Source organism: Liolophura sinensis, chromosome 11 (assembly GCF_032854445.1).
Source record: "Liolophura sinensis isolate JHLJ2023 chromosome 11, CUHK_Ljap_v2, whole genome shotgun sequence".
NCBI lineage: Eukaryota > Metazoa > Mollusca > Polyplacophora > Chitonida > Chitonidae > Liolophura > Liolophura sinensis.
In genome coordinates, this window is record NC_088305.1 from 21597361 (window position 1) to 21625339 (window position 27979).

At 39.5% G+C, this 27979-nt stretch overlaps 1 protein-coding gene across 1 annotated transcript; it reads left to right on the forward strand.

Annotated features, from left to right (window-relative positions):
* The first annotated feature begins 216 nt into the window (after nt 1-216).
* LOC135477410 (zinc finger MYND domain-containing protein 11-like) lies at nt 217-27960 on the forward strand. Its single transcript, XM_064757491.1, has 14 exons — nt 217-295; nt 9205-9489; nt 13382-13528; nt 16834-16914; nt 17736-17919; nt 18378-18433; nt 18688-18765; nt 20638-20756; nt 21080-21153; nt 21795-21982; nt 25212-25319; nt 25803-25979; nt 26877-27062; nt 27711-27960. Exons 2-14 carry the CDS (start codon nt 9208-9210, stop codon nt 27831-27833), a joined length of 1803 nt encoding a protein of 600 aa, XP_064613561.1. The 5' UTR covers nt 217-295; nt 9205-9207; the 3' UTR covers nt 27834-27960.
* The last annotated feature ends 19 nt before the right edge of the window (nt 27961-27979 follow it).

The following is a 27979-nucleotide window of genomic DNA, read 5'->3' on the forward strand; positions in this document are numbered from 1 at the left end:
AACGCTTAAGAATGCTAATCACCCGTATGTGATTTCATATTCCTATGAAGTGTTACGGTTATTTACACAGCGATAATGAAAGCGACCGCGCTAGCTCTGTGAAAGGAAAGTACATGTGAACATACAGGCAGACTGACCTACATTTTCTGTGACGTTTGCGATGAACACACTGAAACTCATGACGTCACAACAATATCCCATGACGTTTTAAACAGCATCTTCAATATTTGATGCCATATCCAGGCATTTTGGTGTTCCGGCTGTTTTCTCAAGAGAAATTCAGAGATCGAGAAAGGTGAGTTTCTTGTCGATATGGCCAAATGTCAGTAACCGTTTATTGTATCCGTCCTAGTAGGAGACTGGACTCCTTACGCATTTCATGGACAACTTAAATTTTTGGACAGATACGGCGAATCGATAACAACAACAACGATTTCTAAAATTCGTACACTCTTTGAACTGAATTGAACGCATCTAATAAATAATTCTTTGAACTGTGGAATTTGCAACATGATGTGCAAACCTTCCTGTCTATTTTCGTTTTTCTGAATTGCGCCATGGAATTCCTTCTGCAACAACAAGATTTAAAGTTCTAGTTTAACATGTAACCTGTGGCGTATGGGACTACAGCTGCAGGCTAAACACTGATTTACTCCTAGTAAACGAGCCTCTTTGAAAAGTACGTGTTGGATATTAAATTAATTAGTGATGCTATAAATCTCAATGACAGTATTATTTGAACTAATCGAGTCAGAATATATTACAATTTCATAGTTCAGTGATTCAAAATGTATAGCTATTCAGTTTTCACCCGTTACTATTTTTTTTCTTTGGAGGCAACATACTGTACTAGTCATTTAGATGAACTCAGTGTTACAATTTTAATATTTTGACACTCAGTGTAACACTGAATCCATCCCTATCTGTCAAAAAAAAAAAAAAAACAATTGTCATACATTTCCAATGCCAACTGGAAAGGAAATGGACTAAATGAGGTATGCTGTCATAGCACACAAACTTACTTCCATGAAAAAAAAAAACAGGGTTTTTTTTGTGTGTGTTCTTCTTGATTGAATTATGAAGATTGAAGTTGTGTCTATAAAGCGAATAAATTAATTTCATCGTTCAGGGTAGAAAGGGAGCATTCAAGATTCATTCAGAAAGTTACATAAAAATGAGGAAAAGAGAAGCAAGTTTAATGGCCATGAGAGGAAAGGAGGTTCGAGCTCTGCACCATATGTTTTTAAATGATAGGGATTAACTTAGACTTACAATGAATGTCAGAATTTGAAAATAACACACTCTCGAGATGGACTACCACTATACATGTCTGCTCCAGTAGATCTAAGCTAAACTCATTGTTTATATTCCTTGCTGCTGTTGCTATAATTTGAGTCCATGGTGTACATCCTGAGTGAGTCGTTCATGACAGCTGCTTTATGTGCAAAGCCGGTTGGTTACATCTGAATTCATTTGTTTTTTGTTCAAAGAATATTTTATGCAATGAAATGAACAAAGATTGACAAACAGCAGAGCCTGTATAAATTCATATTTAAAAATGGTCTAAACTGTATAAAGTCTTCGTTCGACTTGTTTACAGCTACTTAACTCAGTTTGTACCCATCGTGGTGTAGTGATTTTTCTGTATTTTATAACAGTTTATTATGTAATACGTGTCATTTCATCAGGTAACAAATCTAGGGACACCTACATTTTGAGAGCCTGCACAAATTGTTAGTGTAAAATCATGTAACTTATCTAGATGAGGAGCGTGAAATATGACACCAGAGTTGAAAACTTTGCACAAATATTATTGTTGTTGTATGTATATGCCTCACTTGCATATGAACTTACTGGCAGATTTAATTACCCTCGGTAGCACATGGCAAGCAAACAAATTACACGTTACAATTAATCTCACTTTATTACAGCAATTTATACACATCAAGATCATACCATGATGAATGGATTACTTATTTATTGAGAAATTTCAGTTTTCTTGCCAAAAAATGCCCTTTTAGAATCACTTTGGTATCCGTTTTAGAATCACTTTGTTATCCATTTTTTTCACTAGTGTGTATTGCCACAATCTATCAGTTGAAGAGAAACAAGAGCGCAGGCAGTTGCTGGCAGCATGTGTACAACAAAAAATGAGGACGGGTATTGTTCTATCTGAGATATAATAAGTATAAAATAAGAACTGGCAATATTTAACTACTATATTCACATCAGCACTTGGCCAAACAGTTAGGATAGACTGCTGTGTGCCTATCTAAGTGTATGTAACATTGTTGTTGCCTAGCTATTCTTTTGAGTGACTGTTGATCAAGATTGCAGTGATATGTTACATTTGGTGGTGGAGAAGTACTGTGCCACTATACTATTTTCACCCATGGAAATCATGTTTAAAAACAGTCAACTGAAAGAAAGTTGTTTGACACACTACAGCACATCCTTTGCAAACATAAGAATGCCTAAAACAATTTTCTGAACTGCTCTGAATTACATTAATTTCATGTGAGAGTAGGGATTTTTTTTTCTTTTTTTTTTTTTTTTTTTTTTTTTTTTTTTTTTTTTTTGGTATTCTTTCTTCAAAGTTGTTGAAAGGTTTGATAGCACGATGTAATAATTGATGCTGGAGTTTTAGCAACAAAATATTTTTATTACATTGTACTTTTATTTGCCTCTTAAAAATGCAGCGTTTCATGTAGGTTTTATGTGGGATACAGTAGTCTTGGGTACATGTACATGGTTAGTTTTACCTGTATTGGATAAAGTGGAATTCTGTACTTTTTCCTGTACTTTTCTAAAATTTATTTATTTATTTATTTGGTTGGTGTTTTATGCCGTACTCAAGAATATTTCACTTATACGACGGTGGCCAGCATTATGGTGGGTGGACACCGGGCAGAACCTGGGGGAAACCCACGACCTTTTGAAAAATGAAATTACACACACACATATATATATATCATTGTTCAGTTATCAGAATTTACAAAGTGAACTGTTCTCTGAGGCTGTCTCCAAAATGAAGTGAAAATTAAGCAGTTATTGTCTGGATAAATCTACAGTATTACCTTCGTGGGTGTTTATCTAACAATCCTGTTTTAAAGTGCTTCATTCAGAACATTGTGTTCAGTTGATACTGTGTGCATGTGATATGTATAGTGTGTGTGTGTCATTATGTACTTACATGTAGATATACAACATTATACCAGTACTGTGGCGCATCGGTGCTCAACAAGGAAATAATGCATAATTTAGAGCTGCCACTCTCTGTAAAGAACTGGTTGTGGTTATATGATGTACATTATGCATTATATATAATAAACAATGCACAGTGTATTTCCATATACTGTACATATACATGTATTTGACCTAAAAAAATTCTCCCGAATTAATTTGCTCATTTTGGCTGGTTCTGATATCTCTGAGCCGTTTAATCTGTCTTTGAATGGTGTTTTGAGGTTTGTCATGTTTATTGTGTTTGTGGGATAATATTCCACTTGAAAAATGTAAAATTCTGTGCCAATATTTTGTAACCTTAGTTATCCTGTTGCAAATTTTTACGACAAATACATAAAGCACATTTATATGTAAAGTTTTGTATAACCAAGGGTACTATAATAATAAAGCTTCTTAATGTGGGTTCTGGATACAGTTTTAAGCATGCACGATAAGTACATTTAGTTCTGACACAAACATGTGCTTAAACATTTAGTACTAAGTTAGGCAAGTTGTTTAGGGGGGAATGGAGGCAACTATTCATTTTACATGAAAAATTCTGGGGTAATTAAGGTTTGGTACATATGGTTAGAAAAGTTGTCTCTGTGTCTTCATGAAGTGGTTGATAAACGTGCTTTTGTGATGTAGGCATCATTATAGTGAGAAAATACGCAATTTTTTTTTTTTTTTATCAACATGAACCTGTACTGTACATGTGGCTGCCACATGCATGTACTGCATCTGGCTCCTTCATACATGTACTGTACATGTTACTCCTACAGACATACTGTACATGTCCCTCCTACATGCATGTACTGTACAAACTGCTACTATATGCTAGTGCCGTACATCTGGCTCCTTCATGCTTTTACTGCATCTGGTTCCTACATGTACTGTATGTTTGCCCCTACATCTTCATGCATTTAAATAGCGTGTAAATATTGTATTGTAAATACATGTAGCTGCATCATGCAGTACACTGCATTTTACTGCATGTACTGTATGTGGCACCTACATGCAGATATACATGTAACTGTACTGTCCTACTACATAATTGTACTGTACTGTAGGGGCCTCCGTGGCTCAGTTGGTTAGCGCCCTAGCGCAGCGTAATGACCCAGGAGCCTCTCACCAAGGCAGTCGCTGTGAGTTCAAGTCCAGCTTATGCTGGCTTCCTCTCCAGCCGTACGTGGTCTTCCAGCAACCTGCAGATGGTTGTGGGTTTCCACCGGGCCTCCCGCCATAAATCTGGCCGCTGTGTATAAGTGAAATAGTCTTGAGTACGGCGTTAAACACCAATCAAATAAATAAATAAATAAATAAATAAATACTGTACTGTACACGACTCATACATGAATGTAGTGATATGGTTGCCACATGCTTGTACTGTGCTGTACATGTACACAACTTGTACATGAATGCAGTGATGTGGTTGCCACATGCTTGTACTGTGCTGTACATTTACACGACTCATACATGAATGTAGTGATGTGGTTGCTGCATGCTTGTACTGTACTGTATATGGACACAACTCATATATGAATGTAGTGATGTGGTTGCTACATGCTTGTACTGTGCTGTACATGTACACGACTTGTACATGAATGCAGTGATGTGGTTGCCACATGCTTGGGCTGTACTGTACATGTACAGGGGGCCTCAGTGGCTCAGTCGGTTAGCGCGCTAGTGCAGCGTAATGACCCAGGAGTCTCTCACCAATGCGGTCGCTGTGAGTTCAAGACCAGCTCATGGTGGGTTCCCCCGGGCTGTGCCCGGTTTCCTCCCACCATAATGCTGGCCGTCGTTGTATAAGTGAAATATTCTTGAGTATGGCGTAAAACACCAATCAAATAAATAAATAAATACTGTACATGTACACGACTCATACATGAATGTAGTGATGTGGTTGCCACATGCTTGTACTGTGCTGTACATGTACACGACTCATGCATGAATGTAGTGATGTGGCTGCCACATGCTTGTACTGTGCTGCACATGTACAAGACTCATGCATGAATGTAGTGATGTGGTTGCCACATGCTTGTATTGTGCTGTGCATGTACACAACTCATACATGAATTTAGTGATGTGGTTGCCACATGCTTGTACTGTGCTGTACATGTACACAACTCATACATGAATGCAGTAATATGGTTGCCACATGCTTGTACTGTGCTGTACATGTACACAACTCATACATGAATGCAGTGATGTGGTTGCCAAATGCTTGTACTGTGCTGTACATGTACACAACTCATGCATGAATGCAGTGATATGGTTGCCACATGCTTGTCCTGTGTTGTACGTGTACTCAACTCATACATGCATTTAGTGATGTGGTTGCCACATGCTTGTGCTGTACTGTACATGTACACGACTTGTACATGAATGCAGTAATATGGTTGCCACATGCTTGTACTGTGCTGTACATGTACACAACTCATACATGAATGCAGTGATGTGGTTGCCACATGCTTGTACTATGCTGTACATGTACTCAACTCATACATGAATTTAGTAATGTGGTTGCCACATGCTTGCACTGTACTGTACATGTACACGACTTGTACATGAATGCAGTGATACGTTTGCCACATGCTTGTACTGCAGACTGCTCCTGTATGTGGAAGTCAGACAGGCTTGACATGGGTAATTATACATGTATGGTTACAGTTGAAATACAGTCCGTCTCTTCACCACACTACATGTGTATACAGCCCTCTTCAGACTGTAATTGGTTTGATTAGATTTGTTTGCACAGCCGTCTTTGTCAGTTTATTTTCAGTACATCAAAGACTTCTAGCGAACCTCTGTCACAAAACTTTGTACATGTATGTAGAGATCTGCTGGGCCTTACATGTATTAAACTGTGTTGGTTTGGTATATACAGGAGGTGCTGATGTAAAGGTCACATTCCCATGAGGTTTTTTGGTGGATGTCATTTTGATGAAAACTGGAATTTGTATAGGAATACGTGTAATTTGCAGGAATTTTTTGGTTTTTTTTAAAGTAAGATGTAGCATTTGCAAAGTCCACATTTCAAGCAGAATTTCTACAAATTAGATGACTTGTTGTTGGTTTTTCTATACCCTACTCTGACATTGATAAAAGAGTTATTGTGCCTATTAAAATTGGTTTGTTAGCAAATTCTTGTTCCAGATGAATTTTTTCCTTATCTTTTTAAGTGCTATGTCAAACTGTCAATGTACTGTCGCAGTTCGGCGAAGACTTGAAGATTTCCTGGTAACTCTCATTTCCTTGTACTATTCATAGTGAGAGAAAAAAAATTTTGATAAAGCCCCTCCCCCCCCCCCCCCCCAAAGAAACAGAAGAACTATCAAAATCATATTTATTCAGGTACATGTGTTTCGGGTCTGGTAGCTGGCTAACCCTCTGTCTTGAACTCAGGCGAATCATTAAATCAATGGTATGTTAAAAAGTAATTAAATGTTAAAATGTTAAATAAAAAAATATTAAAAGATAAGATAATGTCAAAATTATACAAACCCACTGACAGACAGACAACAACTTTAAGACCATCTTTTTGCATGTATGGAAAATATCAAAATTTACTATCATATCTCCAGAATAGCAGTCATGTAAATGTGAGTGCAGATTTTATATCGACTTTCCAGTACAGTGTGAGGAGTGTCGCTGGAAACAGGTCAGCTTGATCTGTGTCAGAGGAGTTCATAGCAAACACAGGTGCACTTGGTGAGAGATATGACAAGGCATTGGAGTATATCTGATGTGTGGAATCTCAATTTCCAGGCTGTTGTTGGAGTTACATCATGACAAATTCTGATGTTGGTTCAAGGGTTTCCCCGGTAGAGGGCACCTGGAATGTTAACATTGAAAATAGTCCCTGTTTTCAGAGAATGGATGTACAGACCATCCTGTAGGGAAAAATAAAGCCAGTATTATGTGGATGATGGGCACAGGTATATGATAAATATGTGGATCTGATTCTTACACCTGCAGAATGTCAGTGTGTACAACACATGCACCTCTAGCTGATTTGTGTGTGTATCTTGCACAGGCCTACAATGTATTAACATACAGCAGTCAGGAAGTACATGGAATTGGAATGTGGTGTCAACGGTGATGCATCTCTGCAGTGTGGGGAGCCAGGGGAGTGGGGGAGGTGGGGGGGGGGGGGGGGAGAGTCTGAATGGAGTGGGGGCATTCCCGGGGAATTCAGCGATGTCACTTCTGAAAATTTATATATGTATGACAGCAGTCATTGTGGAGGAAACCAAGCAATCCAGCCTTAGGAAAACCAAGCAATCCAGCCTTAGGAAAACCAAGCAATCTAGCCTTAGGAAAACCAAGCAATCTAACCTTAGAAAAACCAAGCAATATAGCCTTAGGAAAACTAAGCAATCAAGCCTTAGGAAAACCACCACATTCAGTTTACCAGGTACTTAAAATGCTTGGGATTGACATAAAGCGACAGCCTGCCAGTGGTTTGATTAGATCACAATACCTCTTTGTCAAGGGGATACCCACTAAATTGATTTTTTGTCAGTGTGTGCCTCGTTATCTTGCTGAACGAAACACAATAATAATCTCCTAATGTGGAGCAGAGTCATGGAAAAGATACATGTATATATATGTACATGTACCGTATGTATATATGTATGTATATAATATGTGGCAAACAATGTACGGCGCTAGTGAACATTACGCTATAAGATGCTTTTAAACTTGCGTATAAAACAGTATTAAAATGCACAGTGTGTTCTCGTGGTTATGGATTTGCCTGTCAGCCATCCATGAAAGCTGTCATGTGGCGTACAGGAAGTAAAGGAGCTCGTCAGGTGGTCACTTAAACCAGGTAGGCTTTCACCTCACAGGTGAACAGCAGAAATCAATACCATATCCTCAGCCCTAAGGCATTCAGGTGAAAACAATTGGACCCAGATAGATATCGAGGAACCCTACGGATCTCCTTCATAATTACTGTATGTTCGTGTGTCAGTCAATACGTTTCTTTTCTTTCCACACCATGTACCAGGGCACTAGCTAAAGAAACAACTCTCCGTTTCATTCATCAGTTTCTTGGCCTTTATCAAAGCTGTCGTTTGTTATGTGTTCTGTCATACCACATCATTATATATCAGATGTCTTGTCTGAACGTAGAAACCCTAGGGGAAAGGCAACCTGTTCATGATATTCTTTAATCCCCTAAGGTTGCGCTTACATTTATGTGAAGTAGGATCTCCAGCCATTGTTACATCAGGAAGTGTTTGTTGCAAAACACTCACAAATGGTAAAGTGTACATTAGCTCTGAGATTGGTTGGTCATGTTCCCAGCTTGGCATTAACATTAGTTCTGAAAGCTTATCTGGGGAGAATGGAACAGATCTTAGATCTAAGTGTACATACTGTAACTCTTCAACCTTTACACATGTTGCCAAAGACGTTTATTCATGCATACATGTATTTGGAAGCCCTTATTCTGTGTTTTCTGATATAATTGTACTTTCTGTGAAGCCAGGACATTGGCCGATACAACCAATGTAGTTTTGTCTCGAGAATCAAATTAAAAATGTGTATAAATTGCACTGATAGTTGTCTTATATGCGAAAAGGCTGAGGAATTAGGGTACATGACTATGCTTCTATATAGAACTTATTACAGACTGACTTATGAGTTCACAGAGTCGGTTACGCTAGAAAATTAGAAAGTTACCAATACAACGGATTATACACAATTGTGACACACACATGTGGTAACGTATAGTCAGCCGGTTTAAACTGGTTTTGTCTGTTAAACCCTGTTATTTAGCATACATGTACATGTAGATTTGGCCCGAAATCATGAAATTCCAAATCAGAATGTCGCATTTTGAAATCTCTTCTGTGTTAATTTTGCCGCAGTAAGGTGTCTCAAGGACAGAGACACCCCACTGATTAAACCAACCAGTATGGTGATAAGCCAGTCCTCTCACAAGCGTGTTAATTTTGTTGCTTTCAGAGCATGGTGAAGCCGACTAAACGACGCACGGCCTCCCTGGAGGTGGTCAAGAATCTAATCAAAGGTGTGGCTTACATCAAGCAGCAGAAGCAGGTGGCGAACTTTGATCGACTGGCCAAATACATGCAGCGAGAGTATGGCTTGAAGTACGGGGAGACCCAGAGAGAGGCTCATAATGCAGTGGAGGACAACCTACTTGTCTCATACACCGCCATTGGCAACAAAGGGTCAAAGGTCGGCGTGGAGCAAGAGGGATTCAAAATACCCGATGAGGAATCCCCAGTGGTGAGGCATTTACATGTATATTCAGTCAAAAAGTAATACTGCCTTGAAATTTCCTGAAGTTAAAAACAAATAAATAAATGTACATTCTGCGTGTAAAGCTATAAAGGTGCTGCTGATATCAGGAGTCACTATGACAATACTCTGCCATCAAAGTAACACTGCATCAAAATTTCCAAAAGTTAAAAACAAATAAATAAATGTGCATTGTGCGTGTAAAGCTATAAAGGTGCTGCTGATATCAGGAGTCACTATGATGATACTCTGCCATCAAAGTGACACTGCATCAAAATTTCCTGAAGTTAAAAACAAATAAATAAATGTACATTCTGCGTGTAAAGCTGTAAAGGTGCTGGTGATATCAGGAGTCACTATGACGATACTCTGCCATCAAAGTGACACTGCCTCGAAATTTCCTGAAGTTAAAAACAAATAAATAAATGTGCATTGTGCGTGTAAAGCTATAAAGGTGCTGCTGATATCAGGAGTCACTATGATGATACTCTGCCATCAAAGTGACACTGCATCAAAATTTCCTGAAGTTAAAAACAAATAAATAAATGTACATTCTGCATGTAAAGCTATAAAGGTGCGGGTGATATCAGGAGTCACTATGACGATACTCTGCCATCAAAGTGACACTGCCTCGAAATTTCCTGAAGTTAAAAACAAATAAATAAATGTGCATTGTGCGTGTAAAGCTATAAAGGTGCTGCTGATATCAGGAGTCACTATGATGATACTCTGCCATCAAAGTAAGACTGCATCAAAATTTCCTGAAGTTAAAAACAAATAAATAAATGTACATTCTGCATGTAAAGCTATAAAGGTGCTGCTGATATCAGGAGTCACTATGACGATACTCTGCCATCAAAGTAAGACTGCATCGAAATTTTCTGAAGTTGAAAACAAATAAATAAATGTACATTCTGCATGTAAAGCTATAAAGGTGCTGCTGATATCAGGAGTCACTATGACGATACTCTGCCATCAAAATAAGACTGCATCGAAATTTTCTGAAGTTGAAAACAAATAAATAAATGTACATTCTGCATGTAAAGCTATAAAGGTGCTGCTGATATCAGGAGTCACTATGACGATACTCTGCCATCAAAGTGACACTGCCTCGAAATTTCCTGAAGTTAAAAACAAATAAATAAATGTACATTCTGCGTGTAAAGCTATAAAGGTGCTGCTGATATCAGGAGTCACTATGACGATACTCTGCCATCAAAGTGACACTGCCTCGAAATTTCCTGAAGTTAAAAACAAATAAATAAATGTACATTCTGCGTGCAAAGCTATAAAGGTGCTGCTGATATCAGGAATCACTATGACGATACTCTGCCATCAAAGTAACACTGCATCGAAATTTCCAAAAGTTAAAAACAAATAAATAAATGTGCATTGTGCCTGTAAAGCTATAAAGGTGCTGCTGATATCAGGAGTCACTATGATGATACTCTGCCATCAAAGTGACACTGCATCAAAATTTCCTGAAGTTAAAAACAAATAAATAAATGTACATTCTGCATGTAAAGCTATAAAGGTGCTGGTGATATCAGGAGTCACTATGACGATACTCTGCCATCAAAGTGACACTGCCTCGAAATTTCCTGAAGTTAAAAACAAATAAATAAATGTGCATTGTGCGTGTAAAGCTATAAAGGTGCTGCTGATATCAGGAGTCACTATGATGATACTCTGCCATCAAAGTAAGACTGCATCAAAATTTCCTGAAGTTAAAAACAAATAAATAAATGTACATTCTGCATGTAAAGCTATAAAGGTGCTGCTGATATCAGGAGTCACTATGACGATACTCTGCCATCAAAGTAAGACTGCATCGAAATTTTCTGAAGTTGAAAACAAATAAATAAATGTACATTCTGCATGTAAAGCTATAAAGGTGCTGCTGATATCAGGAGTCACTATGACGATACTCTGCCATCAAAGTGACACTGCCTCGAAATTTCCTGAAGTTAAAAACAAATAAATAAATGTACATTCTGCGTGTAAAGCTATAAAGGTGCTGCTGATATCAGGAGTCACTATGATGATACTCTGCCATCAAAGTGACACTGCCTCGAAATTTCCTGAAGTTAAAAACAAATAAATAAATGTACATTCTGCGTGCAAAGCTATAAAGGTGCTGCTGATATCAGGAATCACTATGATGATACTCTGCCATCAAAGTAACACTGCATCGAAATTTCCAAAAGTTAAAAACAAATAAATAAATGTGCATTGTGCCTGTAAAGCTATAAAGGTGCTGCTGATATCAGGAGTCACTATGATGATACTCTGCCATCAAGTAACACTGCATCAAAATTTCCTGAAGTTAAAAACAAATAAATAAATGTACATTCTGCATGTAAAGCTATAAAGGTGCTGCTGATATCAGGAGTCACTATGATGATAATCTGCCATCAAAGTAACACTGCATCGAAATTTCCTGAAGTTAAACATATAAATTATAAATGTGCATTCTGCATGAAAGGTGCACAAAATCACCATTGATTGGCAGGTGTAAGAGATAGGGAAGTCCAGGCTATGCCAAGGGTAAGCTGAATTTTAGGTATTTCACATTTATTCAAGTGTAATGAAAGCGGCTGGATTTAACTGACGAAATCCGATCACCACTGTCAGCTGTGATCATCGATTCTGTATGCCTTTACGTTAACTCACAGCCGATTTCAGGATATGCAATCATTTCGTGCAAGAAGGGTATAGACCACATGGTCACTTTTGCCACATGGTGATTTTTTTAAAGTGTTACGTTACTGTGATACTCCAGTTTTACATCTCCTTAGAACATCTGATTCAAGCTGTCTCAAACTTTTAGTACTTCAGTTTAACAAAGAATACAAAGCCGTGCCACGCCAGTGGACGTGTACCGTATTGTCGTATGCCACAGTGGATGTCAAATGTGTCTGCTGAATAGGCTGTTTCCCTGTGTTCAGTTGTGAAAACAATGCTCACATCACTGAAGCGATTTACCCTATACATCAATCTTCTGGGCTGAATGGATGGCTCTTTTGCAGGATAATGGTTATTCATGGACAGGATATGTGGGAGTATTTGGTGTCAGTAATCCTTACATTTAGCCAATCCTGTCACTGAGTAGCCATCAGTTTTCTGTGGACAAAATGGTCACATTGAGGACATCATGGTGGTCAGATTCTGTATCAGATGTCATATTTAGGCATCTGATTATGTACCTTTTTTTAGCTGGCAAAAGAAATGATATCACTATTTAAATGGTAATTTGTGGATACAACAGTCGGTCTTCTGAAGGAATACTAGTAGATCGTCTGTGGATAAATTCATGAATACTCAGCGACAGGACACAGAGATGATTTATACAAGGTCTGTAATTCTCATATTGGTCATGGCTGACACTATTTCACCCATTATGGGGATGACAGTCAGATTTATTTGCATGTCAACATAATCTTGACAGACTGATGGTGTCACTAAGTAACCATGTAACTTATCATGTAGACATCCACCCACCATAATGCTGGCCGCCGTCGAATAAGTGAAATATTCTTGAGTACGGCGTAAAACACCAGAAACTCTCATAATATGAGGGTTACTAACACCATGTATTTCTGTGTCATATCACACAGTTACCATGTAAAGAATTTATTCTGCTAAAGACCCATTAATTCAGCACAAAAGACTGATGTATGGGCGAATCGCTTGACTGATGTGGTCATTGTTTTTAGATTCTGCAGCAGCCTGCAAAGGGAGAAAACCTACATGTAATCAACAGACACATGTGATGCCACTATAGGGTAAGGAAATATACACATCGCCCACGTGAAAGACGCTTATCAATGAAAAGCAGTATTTTGTCGCATAAATATACATATGTGTATGTTGTTGTTAGGTGGATGACGGCCATGACTGGTACTGCTTTGAGTGCCACAAGCCTGGTGAAGTGCTGACATGCTCTGACTGCTGGAGAGTGTTTCACCCCGGCTGTACTGAGGAAGAATGGGGGAGTGGCATCAAGTTCTCCTGTCTCGCTTGTAAGGTGGGTTCAAACACACCTGTCCAACACATACCTGTACAGTACCTGTCTATTCCCTCAGACCCATCCACAACCTTTAATAGTATTAACATCACAAAACTTTATGGATTCTTTCCACTTATTATTTTATTAACTTCCAAATGTCTCTATAAAGATAAGCCAGTTTGATAACTGACATAATTATTCAACCTGTTACAAGCAGCATGTATACATACATTCTTACTTGGTATGGAACTCACCAATATTAGGTTTATCGGATCACTATGGAATGCTTCTGCAGTATGGACAAGATTCCCAGTTTGATAACAAATACTGAATTATAAGTGCTGATTTAGAATACAGTTTTGTTAGTGGCTCGTGTGGCAGTGTAAAAGGATTTTTGTGTTGATTGGAAGCAGCCCACAAGCTCTTGGGTTTCCATCTTTAGGCTTCTGTGTAAAGACCCATGCTAGCCAATTACCCACAGACACATTGTACAGTCTTTTTGATCTAGAAACTCGGCTGAACCTTTTTATGGATAATGTAAGTTTTTTTTTTCTTCTCTGAAATGTACATGTACCATAATGTGTAAACCATGTATTTTGAGATGTACAAATTGTAGTGCTCTTGAAGACTTAAATGGCTAAATTCTGAGCAAAATCTCTGGACACCTGTACCTCAGACAATCATGTTTTGTTTTGTTTTTCGTTTCTGGTTGCGCCGTTGCCAGGATATTGAGGTATGAGACTTTTCTTTAGCAAGTCATCATGATCTCATATTATCATTATCATCACTGTCATTGTCATCATCATCATCACCCTGAAATTTTGATATCACTTACATTGTAGATGATTAACATAGTGCTCACTTGATGGTGTCATCACAAGATTCTCCACCATGTGGCATGTGTGTGTAGTGCTAGTTTGTTACATTGTGTGTGGGATAATATTTAACCCTTCAAGACCTTCATTTTCATCATTGTTGTACAACAAACTAAATGAATTTCCTTGGATTTACTTTACTGGAACCCACCAGAATCTAGTTCAAATGTAGTACTACAAAGTAGAAACCTGTACGAATGAAGGTTTTAATACATATGAAAGTGGACAGCTTTTGAGTTGTCTGTGTTCCTAACTTTAATGATGAAAAGCTATAGATTTTCTATTTTTTTTTTTTTTTTTGTTTCTTTTTTTTTTAAAGAGGTTTTAAAATCCTGTAGTTTTAGTTTACAGGAGTTATGATATGAATGGGATTCCCATCGAGAGTTAAAACACCGCCTCGTCCTTTCTGTGCATTCCAATAACATTTACAGCAAGCATACACTGACCTGTAACTGGAAGCAGTAGGGTTAATAATAGCCGTGGGTTTTCCGTCAATTTAAGGCTGACATACATCGGCCCGTACACCTGACAACAAAACATTGCATTGCAAATTTCCACAAATTTTAGGTTTATTTAGTGGGCTAATGGATAAGATCTAACTCAAGCTAATTTGCATGCAAAATAATGCATGGGCATTTTGTGGCATAAAACAGGTAATAAAAATGTTACCAGATTTCACCTAAAGTTTGGTATTTCACAACGCACTTTCAGAAGCACATTAAGGCGTTAAAATGATACTTTTGATGCCAACACTGAAGTTTTTCTGATAAAAAATGAATTGAATTTTACCGAAACACTCTAATATAAGATGGATCAGTCCATCGGAATCGAGCCAAATGTTTCACGAGGAAAATGCTAAGCTTTAGGTGGAATACTGTGATCTGTAAGGTTCATTAATTGTCTAAACAGCTGATCTGCGGACAAGGAAAAGTGTACCCTACAGCGCAACCTGACATAAATCTCATTATCACCTCATTGCACTGCTTTCTCTTACACCTAGATGTGTTGTAATTTGTATGTCCATTTTATGTCACTTTTTTCCACATTCTGCAATGATTGCACGTGTACATGTTTACACCTGTAGCACTGGTAATCAGCATTCTCTTGTCTACAGGTACAGTGTAATTGTCATGCACAAAACTTAGAATACATGGCATGATTATTTAATTATGTTTTTTTTACGCCGTGATGAGGAATATTTCACTTAGCCAACAGTGGACTGTAGTATGGTGGGAGGAAACCAGGCAGAGCCCGGGGGAAACCCACGACCACCCACAGGTTGCTTACAGCTGGACTTGAACACACAACAACTGCATTAGTGGGAGGTCATTGCACTGTGCTGGTGAGCTAATTCTCACCAATACAGTCACTGTGAGTTGTAAGCTCATGCTGGCATCCTCTCTGGGCGAGTAAGAAGGTCTGTCAGCAACCTGCGGATGGTTGTGGGTTTCCACCGGGCTCTGCCCGGTTTCCTCCCACCATAACGCGGGCCGCTGTCATATAAGTGAAATATTCTTGAGTATGGTGTAAAACACCAATCAAATAAATACAATAAATAAATAAATTATTGCAGGTTGAATTTGCCCAATTGTTTCCATACATATATATCAATGGGAAAGCTCATTATTTGCATTGTATACATGGAAAGTTTAGGAAATAGAAAATAATAAATATCTTTTGATATCAGAAGAGTAACTTTAAAGTTGCAATTATTGGTATAATGATAATAATGTACGTATTTAGGGAAGGATGCTTGATAAGTTTATTTATTAAAAAATTGTTATTTCTCTTCGCCTTCAAATTAAGTGCCATAATCAAGACTTTATTGTAACTGGTAGCAATAACACTGTGGATGTAAAAGATTAGATTACACATGAAAACACATCAGTCACACAGTTCAGTGTTCAGTGGGGCCTCAGTGGCTCAGTTGGTTAGCGCACTAGCTCAGCGTAATGACCAAGGTGTCTCTCACCAATGCGGTCGCTGTGAGTTCAAGTCCAGCTCATGCTGGCTTCCTCTCCGGCCGTATGTGGGAAGGTCTGTTAGCAACCTGTGGATGGTCGTGAGTTTCCCCCGGGCTCTGCCTGGTTCCTCCCACCATAATGCTGGCCACTGTCGTATAAGTGAAATATTCTTGAGTATGGCGTAAAACACCAATCAAATAAATAAATAAATAAATCAGTGTTCAGTGTACATAGTTTTGTATGTTATATATGTACATGTAGATTTAAGAACCATGAGATTAACAGTGAAATAATATTTATCAAATGATGTTGAACATTTAAAGTTCACATCACTGTTGACAATACTCATTCAAATTTGAGGTTACGCCAGGAATCATTAAGGTGATGTGAACAGTAGCACAGTATGTACCGTACTTCACGTTTTATGTGATCCGTATGAATGTTCTTCTTCCGATGTCAGTTTTGCCATTTTAACCTTTTGCAGAGTGGACGCAAAAAGAATACCCTAAATAAGAAATATCTCAACACATTGCTGGGCTACACCATACTACGGCTGAAAGAGAAAGTAAGTCTGGCTATGATCTTGTGTGCTCGTTATTCTAGAACAACCTAAACTCATGAGAAACACTGCTAGTTAGATTTTTTATCGCTTACTCAAGAACATTTCACTTGAGACACATTTTTTTTTTTAAGACTTTTGTTTTTTTTACAATTTTTTGTTACATAACAGAAAGTGACTACTGATCCCTTTTATGGTGTAATGTTTTTGAGGGGGGAGGGGGGTGGGGGGGGGGGACATTGGAAACGCCGTGGCATGATGTCAGAAAAGCTTGCAGTGACATGATGCACAAAGTTCAGAGATTGCTGTATCATTGTTTACATCACCAAAGTACCACACTGGGTCTTCGTGAAATAATCGTTATAATGGAGGCCAGGCTCATGAACAGTGGTAAACCACACTGTACCTGACAAACCTCCAGACATAAGCCCGCGAAAGTTGGATTCATACACTTAACCTTATTGGTGAAGCCAGGGCTGCCTGTGGCCGAGGAGGTTAGCATGTCAACATGGCACAATGACCCAGGAGCCTCCCACACATGTGGTCGCTGTGAGTTCAAGTCCGACTCAAGCTCAGAAGCGAAGATCTGCCAGCAGCCTGCAAATGGTTGTGCGTTTCCGCCCGGTTTCCTCCCACCATTATGCTGGTCGCAGTCGTATAAGTGAAATAGTCTTGAGTGCAGCGTAGATCACCAATCAAATAAATAAGTAAATTTTGGTGAAGTGGCTGACAGTCAAAAAGAATTTGAAACCCAGCATGTAGGTAATCAAGTCCAGTCTTGACATTAATACATGTAACCATTTTGTGTTGTTTTTTGTACTCTGCAGACAAAAGAGCTCCATCGCCTGGTAGTGAAGGATGAGGAGGAGAGCCAATGGCGGCGCTACATTTACCGGCCGCGAGATTTGAACTCCATGGAGCAGGAGTTGACCAAACGTAAATACCATTCCATTGAAGAGTTCTTTGCCGACGCCAAAACCATTGTGCACAACGTCATCCTGGCGTTTGGAGGTAAGCTATGACGGCTAAGTTGACTGCCATTTTAGGGCCGTTTTTTTTTTTTTTATTATTATTTTTTTTTTTCCTTCTTGCGAATGCAATTGAGGCATGTTGATTTGCACCTGATGTATGTCTGTGTGTCTGTCCATGTGTATTTGTGTGTGTCTGTGTGTGTGTTACTTATAGACACGATTTCTCTAAAACTGTTTGTCATAGGGACTTCAAATGGGATACACACATTCGGCTCACTCTTGTCATAACCTGATAATCCTGGTCATAATTTGAAAAAATTAGTTTTTTAGTATTTTTCTTACTTTCATAGATATTGAACTTTGTCATTTTTTTGAATCAGGAAATGTGTTACATGTGTCTTTTGGAAATGATTTCTCAAAAACCATTGATATGTTGATAGTAATGTCAGATGCAATGAAGGCAAAGGGGTGATTGTGTAAAACGTGATGTATTTACAGAATACAGTGGGATGGCAGAACTGGCAAGGATTATGATAAAGGACTGTAAATATGATGTAAGTAGCCTTAGTTTTAGTCTCTATACATACACAGAAATGTATGTTTATAAATATGTTTGTATGTTTTATAGTTCGCCACTACCCTCAGTTTCGCACAGTAAAACTTGATAAAACCATGCCGAGAAATTTTCAACATTTTTAGGATTTAAAGCTTTTTTATTGCGGCTCGTTTTCTTGGTTCCATCATGTCAGTTGGACAGGAGCCTTAATTTATTTAGATAAATTCAATCTGTGTTGTTGTTGTGTTTCAGCTTGATGAGCTAAGGCAGTGCCCCAACTGTTACTACATGTCAAATGCTAAACCCAAAGACTGGTTTTGTCAGATCTGTGTAAGTACTTCGGCACTTTCTTGTTTGTTTTTTCTTATTGAATAATGTTATATGTTGTGATTGTTTTCATGTATGAGGAATTTGTAGTGCAGCCAGGTGAGAAATTCTCTCCTTGTTTATGCACCTAAGTTTAAGTATGTGTTTTTATTTGTTTATTTTATTGGTGTTTTACGCCGTACTCAAGAATATTTCACTTATACGACGGCAGCCAGCATTATGGTCGGAGGAAACCAGGCAGAGACCGTAGGAAACCCACGACAATTTGCAGGCTGCTGGCAGACCTTCCACGTATGGCTGTAGAGGAAAGTATGTGTATCATACAGGTATCATAACACTGGTGTTATTGAGAACTAGGCTAGTTCTTCAACCTTTTCTACCACCTGTGCAACCAAGGTTTTGAAACATTCCTAGAGAACTATAGGGGGTATAGAAATAATTTGCACAGTTATATGGACCTTGCATCTTTAGTGACCCAAAAGAATAATTTTTGTGTCATTTTCGTATTAATTGTATTCATAAATTCTACTGAAGACAAAGTGCTTTAGAAGATTAGTAGTGAACAGGAATGGTCTGTGCCAGTGTGCTGTACTCGGCTGGGTTGAACTTTATATTGGACAATTATTTTAAGCATGTCAGGTAGCCGTATAAATATGTCATGTAGCGGTATAAATGTGTCAGGTAGCAGTATAAATGTGTCAGGTAGCAGTGTAAGCAGTATAAATGTGTCATGTAGCAGTATAAATATGTCAGGTAGCAGTATAAATGTGTCAGGTAGCAGTATAAATATGTCATGTAGCAGTGTAAATGTGTCAGGTAGCAGTATAAATGTGTCAGGTAGCAGTATAAATATGTCAGGTAGCAGTATAAATATGTCATGTAGCGGTGTAAATGTGTCAGGTAGCAGTATAAATGTGTCATGTAGCAGTATATATGTCAGGTAGCAGTATAAATGTGTCAGGTGGCAGTATAAATATGTCATGTATCAGTATAAATGTGTCAGGTGGCAGTATAAATGTGTCAGGTAGCAGTATAAATATGTCATGTAGCGGTGTAAATGTGTCAGGTAGCAGTATAAATGTGTCAGGTAGCAGTATAAATATGTCAGGTAGCAGTATAAATGTGTCAGGTAGCAGTATAAATGTGTCAGGTGGCAGTATAAATGTGTCATGTAGCAGTATAAATATGTCAGGTAGCAGTATAAATGTGTCAGGTAGCAGTATAAATATGTCATGTAGCGGTATAAATGTGTCAGGTAGCAGTATAAATATGTCAGGTGGCAGTATAAATGTGTCAGGTAGCAGTATAAATATGTCAGGTAGCAGTATAAATGTGTCAGGTAGCAGTATAAATATGTCATGTAGCGGTGTAAATGTGTCAGGTAGCAGTATAAATGTGTCAGATAGCAGTATAAATGTGTCAGGTGGCAGTATAAATATGTTAGCTGTATAAATGTGTCAGGTAGCAGTATAAATGTGTCAGGTGGCAGTATAAATCTGTCAGGTAGCAGTATAAATATGTCAGGTGGTAATATAAATGTGTCAGCGTTATGACCTAACTGCTACAAAGAGAGACACAACTTCAAGGGGAAAAAAAAGGCCAAGCCAGTTAGTGGACGAACATAGATCATTAAGTAAGATGGGAATACATTCCTTCAGCTGTGTTAAGTGTGGTGATACTGTGTTGCACCTAAAGTTTGACTTTTTCAAATGACACATTTTGCTTGAGTCATCCACCTTTTTGATTAATTTCTTATTAGAAAAACTGTTGGCATCAAAAGTATCATGTAAAGGTGCTTTTGAAAGTGTACTTTTACATACCAAATTTCAGATGAAAAGTGTGTCTGAAATTATATGATTCCATTCTTTTCTACAGGATCCCCCTCATGAGTTGGTTTATGCGAAACAGAAAGGATACAGCTTCTGGCCGGCCAAAGTCATCAAGAGCCTCGATGACAAGTACGATGTGCGCTTCTTCGGAGGTTATCACCAAAGGTTTGTGTGTATAACCCAGTATAAACATTCATTATGGCCTTTGCACATTTACCTGTACTGATGAAAATATGATATTTTTCTTTACTCTGGTGCACAACAGATATTGTATTCTGTTATTTCGACGATTTCACATTAGCATGTGATGCGTTCTTTTACTTTGCTTGCAAGTGCATAATTCAGCAGTGCTGTTGTATGCTGCTCTCTGCAGGATCACTTAATGTGCATAGTGGAAGATAAAGTGCAAAAAATACATTGACCAGGATTCTACATGTATACAAGCCACATTTGAAGTTTATTTTTTTTTTTTTTTTTTGGTCCATCAGAGCTGTGGTACCAAAGAATTATGTGAAACCGATAACCATTGGAGTGCGAGACCTTGCCATAAAGAGGACAGCAGGTATGTTTTGATTGGCTGAATCTGCTCACTGATACTTCATTTCATGCGGTCAAAATTCAACCTGCGTCAAATCTGAAGTGATTTAAATCAGCAGTTGTGAAATGTGAGCTTGAACACAACCATGTGGTCAAGCCAGTTTGGCTCAGGAATTAGCTGAAAGTTACTTACTCATTTAAACCAGCTTAGCACCGTCCAAGAAAGAAAATTACAGTTTTCTTACAAATAATGTGTCATGTCACCCTATAGCAGGCTGCTCCCGGTGCTGACATATTTACAGTGTTGCCTCACAGCCTTACTTGGCCTCTTGTTTTTATGCTGAGCGCCAAGCCAGGCATTACCTGATTGCTGTTAAAGTCTTACGTATGGCTCGATTCGGAATTGAACCGTAGATCGATGACCCAGAAGCCTCTCACCAATGCGGTTGTGGTCCAGCTCATGCTGACTTCCTCTCCGTTCGTACGTGGGAAGGTTTGTCAGCAACCTGCAGATGGTCTTACTCATTTAAACCAAGAAAGAAAAAGACAGTTGTGTTACAGTGCACCATAATCCAGCTAAACCTGAGATAGTTACTCAGCATCTAGTAACAGTCCTTTTACAAAATGTGGATCCATGTCTCTAAACAGTAAGACTGATTTTGGCAGGTTTTGTGAAGGCCTGCGAGGAGTTGCAGCGACACCAGTGCCTGCTGGAGGAGACAGAGGGGAAGACAGCCGGGGAAGAGGAGAGCGAAGACACAGACGATGATTCTGAGGAGGATGAGGACGAGGAGAGGGAGGAAGAAGGAGATACCCGGGAAGTCAGCTCCACATCTGTGATGTCCTCCAAACAGGTACACCTACATACCCTTTCTGCCTGGTGGCAACGAATGGCTGTCAGCCCTCGTGTGATTGTTTATATGGTCATACACGAATCTCCACCTCTGTCATGTCCTCCACACAGGTACACCAACATGCCTTGTTTACCTGGTGGCAATGAACGGCTGTCAGCCCTTGTATGATTGTTTATGTGGTCATACACAAATCTCCACCTCTGTCATGTCCTCCACACAGGTACACCAACATGCCTTGTTTACCTGGTGGCAATGAACGGCTGTCAGCCCTTGTATGATTGTTTATGTGGTCATACATAAATCTCCACCTCTGTCATGTCCTCCACACAGGTACACCAACATGCCTTGTTTACCTGGTGGCAATGAACGGCTGTCAGCCCTTGTATGATTGTTTATGTGGTCATACACGAATCTCCACCTCTGTCATGTCCTCCACACAGGTACACCAACATGCCTTGTTTACCTGGTGGCAATGAACGGCTGTCAGCCCTTGTATGATTGTTTATGTGGTCATACACAAATCTCCACCTCTGTCATGTCCTCCACACATGTACACCAACATGCCTTGTTTACCTGGTGGCAATGAACGGCTGTCAGCCCTTGTATGATTGTTTATGTGGTCATACACAAATCTCCACCTCTGTCATGTCTTCCACACAGGTACACCAACATGCCTTGTTTACCTGGTGGCAGTGAACAGCTGTCAGCCCTTGTATTATTGTTTATGTGGTCATACACGAATCTCCCCCTCTGTCATGTCCTCCACACATGTACACCAACATGCCTTGTTTACCTGGTGGCAATGAACGGCTGTCAGCCCTCGTGTGATTGTTTATGTGGTCATACACGAATCTCCACCTCTGTCATGTCCTCCACACAGGTACACCAACATGCCTTGTTTACCTGGTGGCAATGAACGGCTGTCAGCCCTTGTATGATTGTTTATGTGGTCATACACAAATCTCCACCTCTGTCATGTCCTCCACACAGGTACACCAACATGCCTTGTTTACCTGGTGGCAATGAACGGCTGTCAGCCCTCGTGTGATTGTTTATGTGGACGTACACGAATCTCCACCTCTGTCATGTCCTCCACACAGGTACACCAACATGCCTTGTTTACCTGGTGGCAATGAACGGCTGTCAGCCCTTGTATGATTGTTTATGTGGTCATACACAAATCTCCACCTCTGTCATGTCCTCCACACAGGTACACCAACATGCCTTGTTTACCTGGTGGCAATGAACAGCTGTCAGCCCTTGTGTGATTGTTTATGTGGTCATACACGAATCTCCACCTCTGTCATGTCCTCCACACAGGTACACCAACATACCTTGTTTACCTGGTGGCAATGAATGGCTGTCAGCCCTTGTGTGATTGTTTATGTGGTCATACACGAATCTCCACCTCTGTCATGTCCACCACACAGGTACACCAACATGCCCTGTTTACCTGGTGGCAATGAACAGCTGTCAGCCCTCGTGTGATTGTTTATGTGGTCATACACAAATCTCCACACAGGTACACCAACATGCCTTGTTTAGCTGGTGGCAATGAACAGCTGTCAGCCCTCGTGTGATTGTTTATGTGGTCATACACGAATCTCCACACAGGTACACCAACATGCCTTGTTTACCTGGTGGCAATGAACGGCTGTCAGCCATTGTATGGCTGTTTATGTGGTCATACACGAATCTCCACCTCTGTCATGTCCTCCACACAGGTACACCAACATGCCTTGTTTACCTGGTGGCAATGAACGGCTGTCAGCCCTTGTATTATTGTTTATGTGGTCATACACGAATCTCCACATCTGTCATGTCCTCCACACATGTACACCAACATACCTTGTTTACCTGGTGGCAATGAACGGCTGTCAGCCCTTGTATGATTGTTTATGTGGTCATACACGAATCTCCGAACATGTACACCAACATGCCTTGTTTAGCTGGTGGCAATGAACAGCTGTCAGCCCTCGTGTGATTGTTTATGTGGTCATACACGAATCTCCATACAGGTACACCAACATGCCTTGTTTACCTGGTGGCAATGAACGGCTGTCAGCCATTGTATGGCTGTTTATGTGGTCATACACGAATCTCCACCTCTGTCATGTCCTCCACACAGGTACACCAACATGCCTTGTTTACCTGGTGGCAATGAACAGCTGTCAGCCCTCGTGTGATTGTTTATGTGGTCATACACGAATCTCCACACAGGTACACCAACATGCCTTGTTTAGCTGGTGGCAATGAACAGCTGTCAGCCCTCGTGTGATTGTTTATGTGGTCATACACGAATCTCCACACAGGTACACCAACATGCCTTGTTTACCTGGTGGCAATGAACAGCTTTCAGCCATTGTATGGCTGTTTATGTGGTCATACACGAATCTCCACCTCTGTCATGTCCTTCACACAGGTACACGGACACAGGTGTTTGAGGTTTTCTTATTCCTATTTCTGAAGTCACTTATGTGTACTTATATCCAGTCCATTTAGGACCACCTGCTTTTCACAAAATATACCACCATAATTCCTCAACCCTTTCGCATATGAACGACCAGCTTTCAGTGCAGTTCATCCACATGTTTAATTTGATTTTCGAGACAAAACTACATTGGTTAAATTGGCCAGTTTCGGGGCTTTACAAAAAGGAAAATCAGTTAACACAGAATAATGCCTTCAGAATATCCTTGAATAAATGCCTTGCAAACATGCGAAAAGGCTGAAGAATTACATTATGCACATTCATTGCTTTGTAGGGACCTCCGTGGCTCATTTGGTTAGTGCCTTAGCGCAGTGTAGTGACCCAGAAGCCTCTCACCAATGCAGTCGCTGTGAGTTTAAGTTTAGCTCATGCTGGCTTCATCTCCGGCCTCCGGCCGTACATGGGAAGGTCTGCCAGCAACCTGCAGATGGCCATGGGTTTCCCCCTGAGCTCTGCTTGGTTTCCTCCCACCGTAATATTGGCCGCCGTCATATAAGTGAAATATTTTTGAGTACAGCCTAAAAACACAATCAGATAAAAAAATAAATCAATTGCTTGCTGTTCTTTGAATGAAAATCTGTAATGACATGATGGACAAGATACTTTGCCGAATTCTAGTGGTTGTACTCTAGGCAGTCTGAGGTAGTCCGCTTGTGAGACCCACTGTCGTAAAAGCAAAATGTTGGGTTTAAATTCCAGTCCATCAAACCAATTCCAACTGAATAATTTTATGTCTAGGTGCCGACTCCCGAGGATTCTAACCTTGTGACCTCCAGCGAGGACAAAGTGACAGCAGTAAACCTGAAAGTGAGCACAACCTCTGGCAACCCCCCCAGTGGTAAGAAGGTGGGTGTCGCAACATTTTGGTCTAAGTGTAATCAGGTATTATCTCTGGTAATCCAGAACTTAGGATCAAATTCAGTAGCCACAGCCTTGATAATGAGATCAGTTGAACCTTGAAATAACATAACTGTCCCTGTCATGAAATGTCATTATTTTTTGGAATCAGGAAGAAATCATGAATTTTCTTTTCTAAATATTTTTCACTAATGTTTGTAGTATGACCTACACATCTCATTCACACTGATGAGCAAATTTATATTTTTTGTTATTTCACTTTGAGCATGTTGATGGTGAATCATCTGAGCTACGCCATTTCATTGTGCGATACAGAAGTATGGGTTGCAAAGCTGTATAGAGCATCACCATGTTTATGTAGATGTTGTGTCAATAGTGAGTGTAGACTTATTCGCAAGTTCTTATTAGGTTGCTTGCCAAAGCGGGTGCTACAAATCTAATGGTTTTTTTGTACTTCGTTTCCTCGGTTAGACCTGCGAGGTGCGACCAGTGAAGACCTCGAACAAACACAGCCAGACAGACCCGGATTCCTCAACAGGCTGTTCCTGTGAGGCCAGATACAACAAAATATTCAGTGATTTTAAAGAGAGAGTTAGGAATGACCATAAAGAGGAGAAAGAGAAAGCTCTAAAGGAACTCACAGATAGGGTAAGTCAAGTTTACAGAACTTGGAAGTGGTCTGTGGCCAAGTGGTTGAAGTGCTTACCTTTCAGTCGCTGGGAGATGTGTTTTAAAACCCAGTCTTGGACAGGGATTTTATGGATTCTCTTGCTTGCACTGTTTGTGGGCCTTGGTGCAGTCTAATGTTGGCGGGCCACTCGTCTACCCACAGTATGGTGTGCATATCTGTATCTGGCAGGTGGGAAAGTTTGTCAGTAAGTTACCAAAGGCTGATAGTTTTACTCTGGGTACCCATAAATCTGACCGCCATTGTATAAGTGAAAAATTCTTATGCAACTTTATTGACATTTAAGGACAATCAAATAAATAAATTTACAAAACTTCATAAACTGCTTGTATTGATGGACATTTTGAAGTTTCTTGAAACCCCTGAATCCCATGAACAATAGTACCATTAATGTTACAAAAAGTAGAAACATAGTTATTTTCTTGCTCGGTGACATGAATTTTCCCACAGTTGAAGAGCTGGCTGGTGCTGTAATACTAATGAAGTTAAGGGTTCAAAGCTAGCTCTTGCTGTTTCGTCTGCAGCTAGGTTCAGGAGATTTCATCAGGTAACTGACCAAGGTTACTGGTTTACTCCGGGTTATTCCTAAGTACAGCATTAAAAACCAATCAAACAAGTAAACAATGTCTTTGTTGTTGGGTGTTAGCTGACTAAGTTAAAGGGCTGGCTCGCTGGAACTGTCAGGTCCTTGACCGGTGAGCTTGCTGATTCAGTTTTAAGTAAAAATGTTTGTCAGTTACCTGACAAAGGTGGATGGTTTACTCCTGGCACTCATAAATCTTAATTGTATAAGTGAAAAATGTATAACATTAAACACCAAAGAAATAAATAAATAATAAATGTTGTTGTTGTTTCAGCTGCACAAGGACTTTGAGGAGGACAAACAGCAGGCGGTGTCGCGGGCGATGGCCAACATGCAGAGGGAGATGGAGCGGGTGCGGAGACAGACCGAGGAGAAGTGTAAGGAGCAATACATGGAGGAGATGAAGAAACTTGCTCAGAAACATAAAGAATCCATCTCGGCAACCAAGAAAAAACAATGGGTATGTCAATGAAGTTTGTGGGGAGAAAAAAGCAATTAAATTTTCTGTAATAGAAACATGAAGAATCTATCTTGGCCACCAAGAAAAAACAATGGATAAATTTGGCATTTTGTGAAACAAAAACAGCATACCTGTGAATTTGTGATAAGAAGGTACACTTTCTGTAATTGAAATGTAAAAATCAGTCTCGGTTTATAGAAACATTAGGGAAAGTCTGTCAGTAACACCCCCCACCCCATAAATCATCGTACAAATGAAAAGTTCTTGAGTATGAGGTTTACCACCTATGAAATAACTAAATAAAATAAGTATTTCTTCAGGGTTATCTTTCCACTTTCAGAGCTCAAAGGGCTTAAAGTGTACCTGATAATCACAAATTGACCCAAGGTCGTCAGAATGATGACCCTAAATATTCGTAATTTCCAACACTTAGTTGGTTGATTCTTTTATTTTATCCACATGCATGCTGTTTGATGATGTTATAAATAGAATTCTAATGCATTTCACACCTTAAAACAAATTATCATCATTTTTTTTTTTTTTTTTTGTTGACTCCTGACTCCTCACACTAACAGCCCTTATGGTGGGCCTGCATGACAGCATCTGTTAAACAGCGTCGTGATTGTACTGTGTTGTTGTTGTTTTCAGTGTTTTAACTGTGAAGAGGAAGCGATGTATCACTGTTGCTGGAACACGTCGTACTGTAGCATCAAATGTCAGCAGGAGCACTGGCACAAGGAGCATAAACGCGTCTGCAGGCGGAGACGATAACAAGTCGGCGTGACGGCCAACGCAGGCCCCTCCAACTTCAAATCAATCATTTTACTAGGATGTACATGTATCATAACTGTTAAATATTTGTGCTTCAGTTTTTTTTTTAATTATTATTATTATTATTTTGTCCAGGCCCACTTGTT

Bases quoted from the DNA above. Each gene is read 5' to 3' on its own strand.
- LOC135477410 (XM_064757491.1), top strand. From the start codon at position 9,208: ATGGTGAAGCCGACTAAACGACGCACGGCCTCCCTGGAGGTGGTCAAG. The intron at 17,920-18,377 runs GTAAGCTATGAC...ATGTATTTACAG, and splicing joins CGTCATCCTGGCGTTTGGAG to AATACAGTGGGATGGCAGAA. The intron at 25,320-25,802 runs GTGGGTGTCGCA...TTCCTCGGTTAG, and splicing joins ACCCCCCCAGTGGTAAGAAG to ACCTGCGAGGTGCGACCAGT.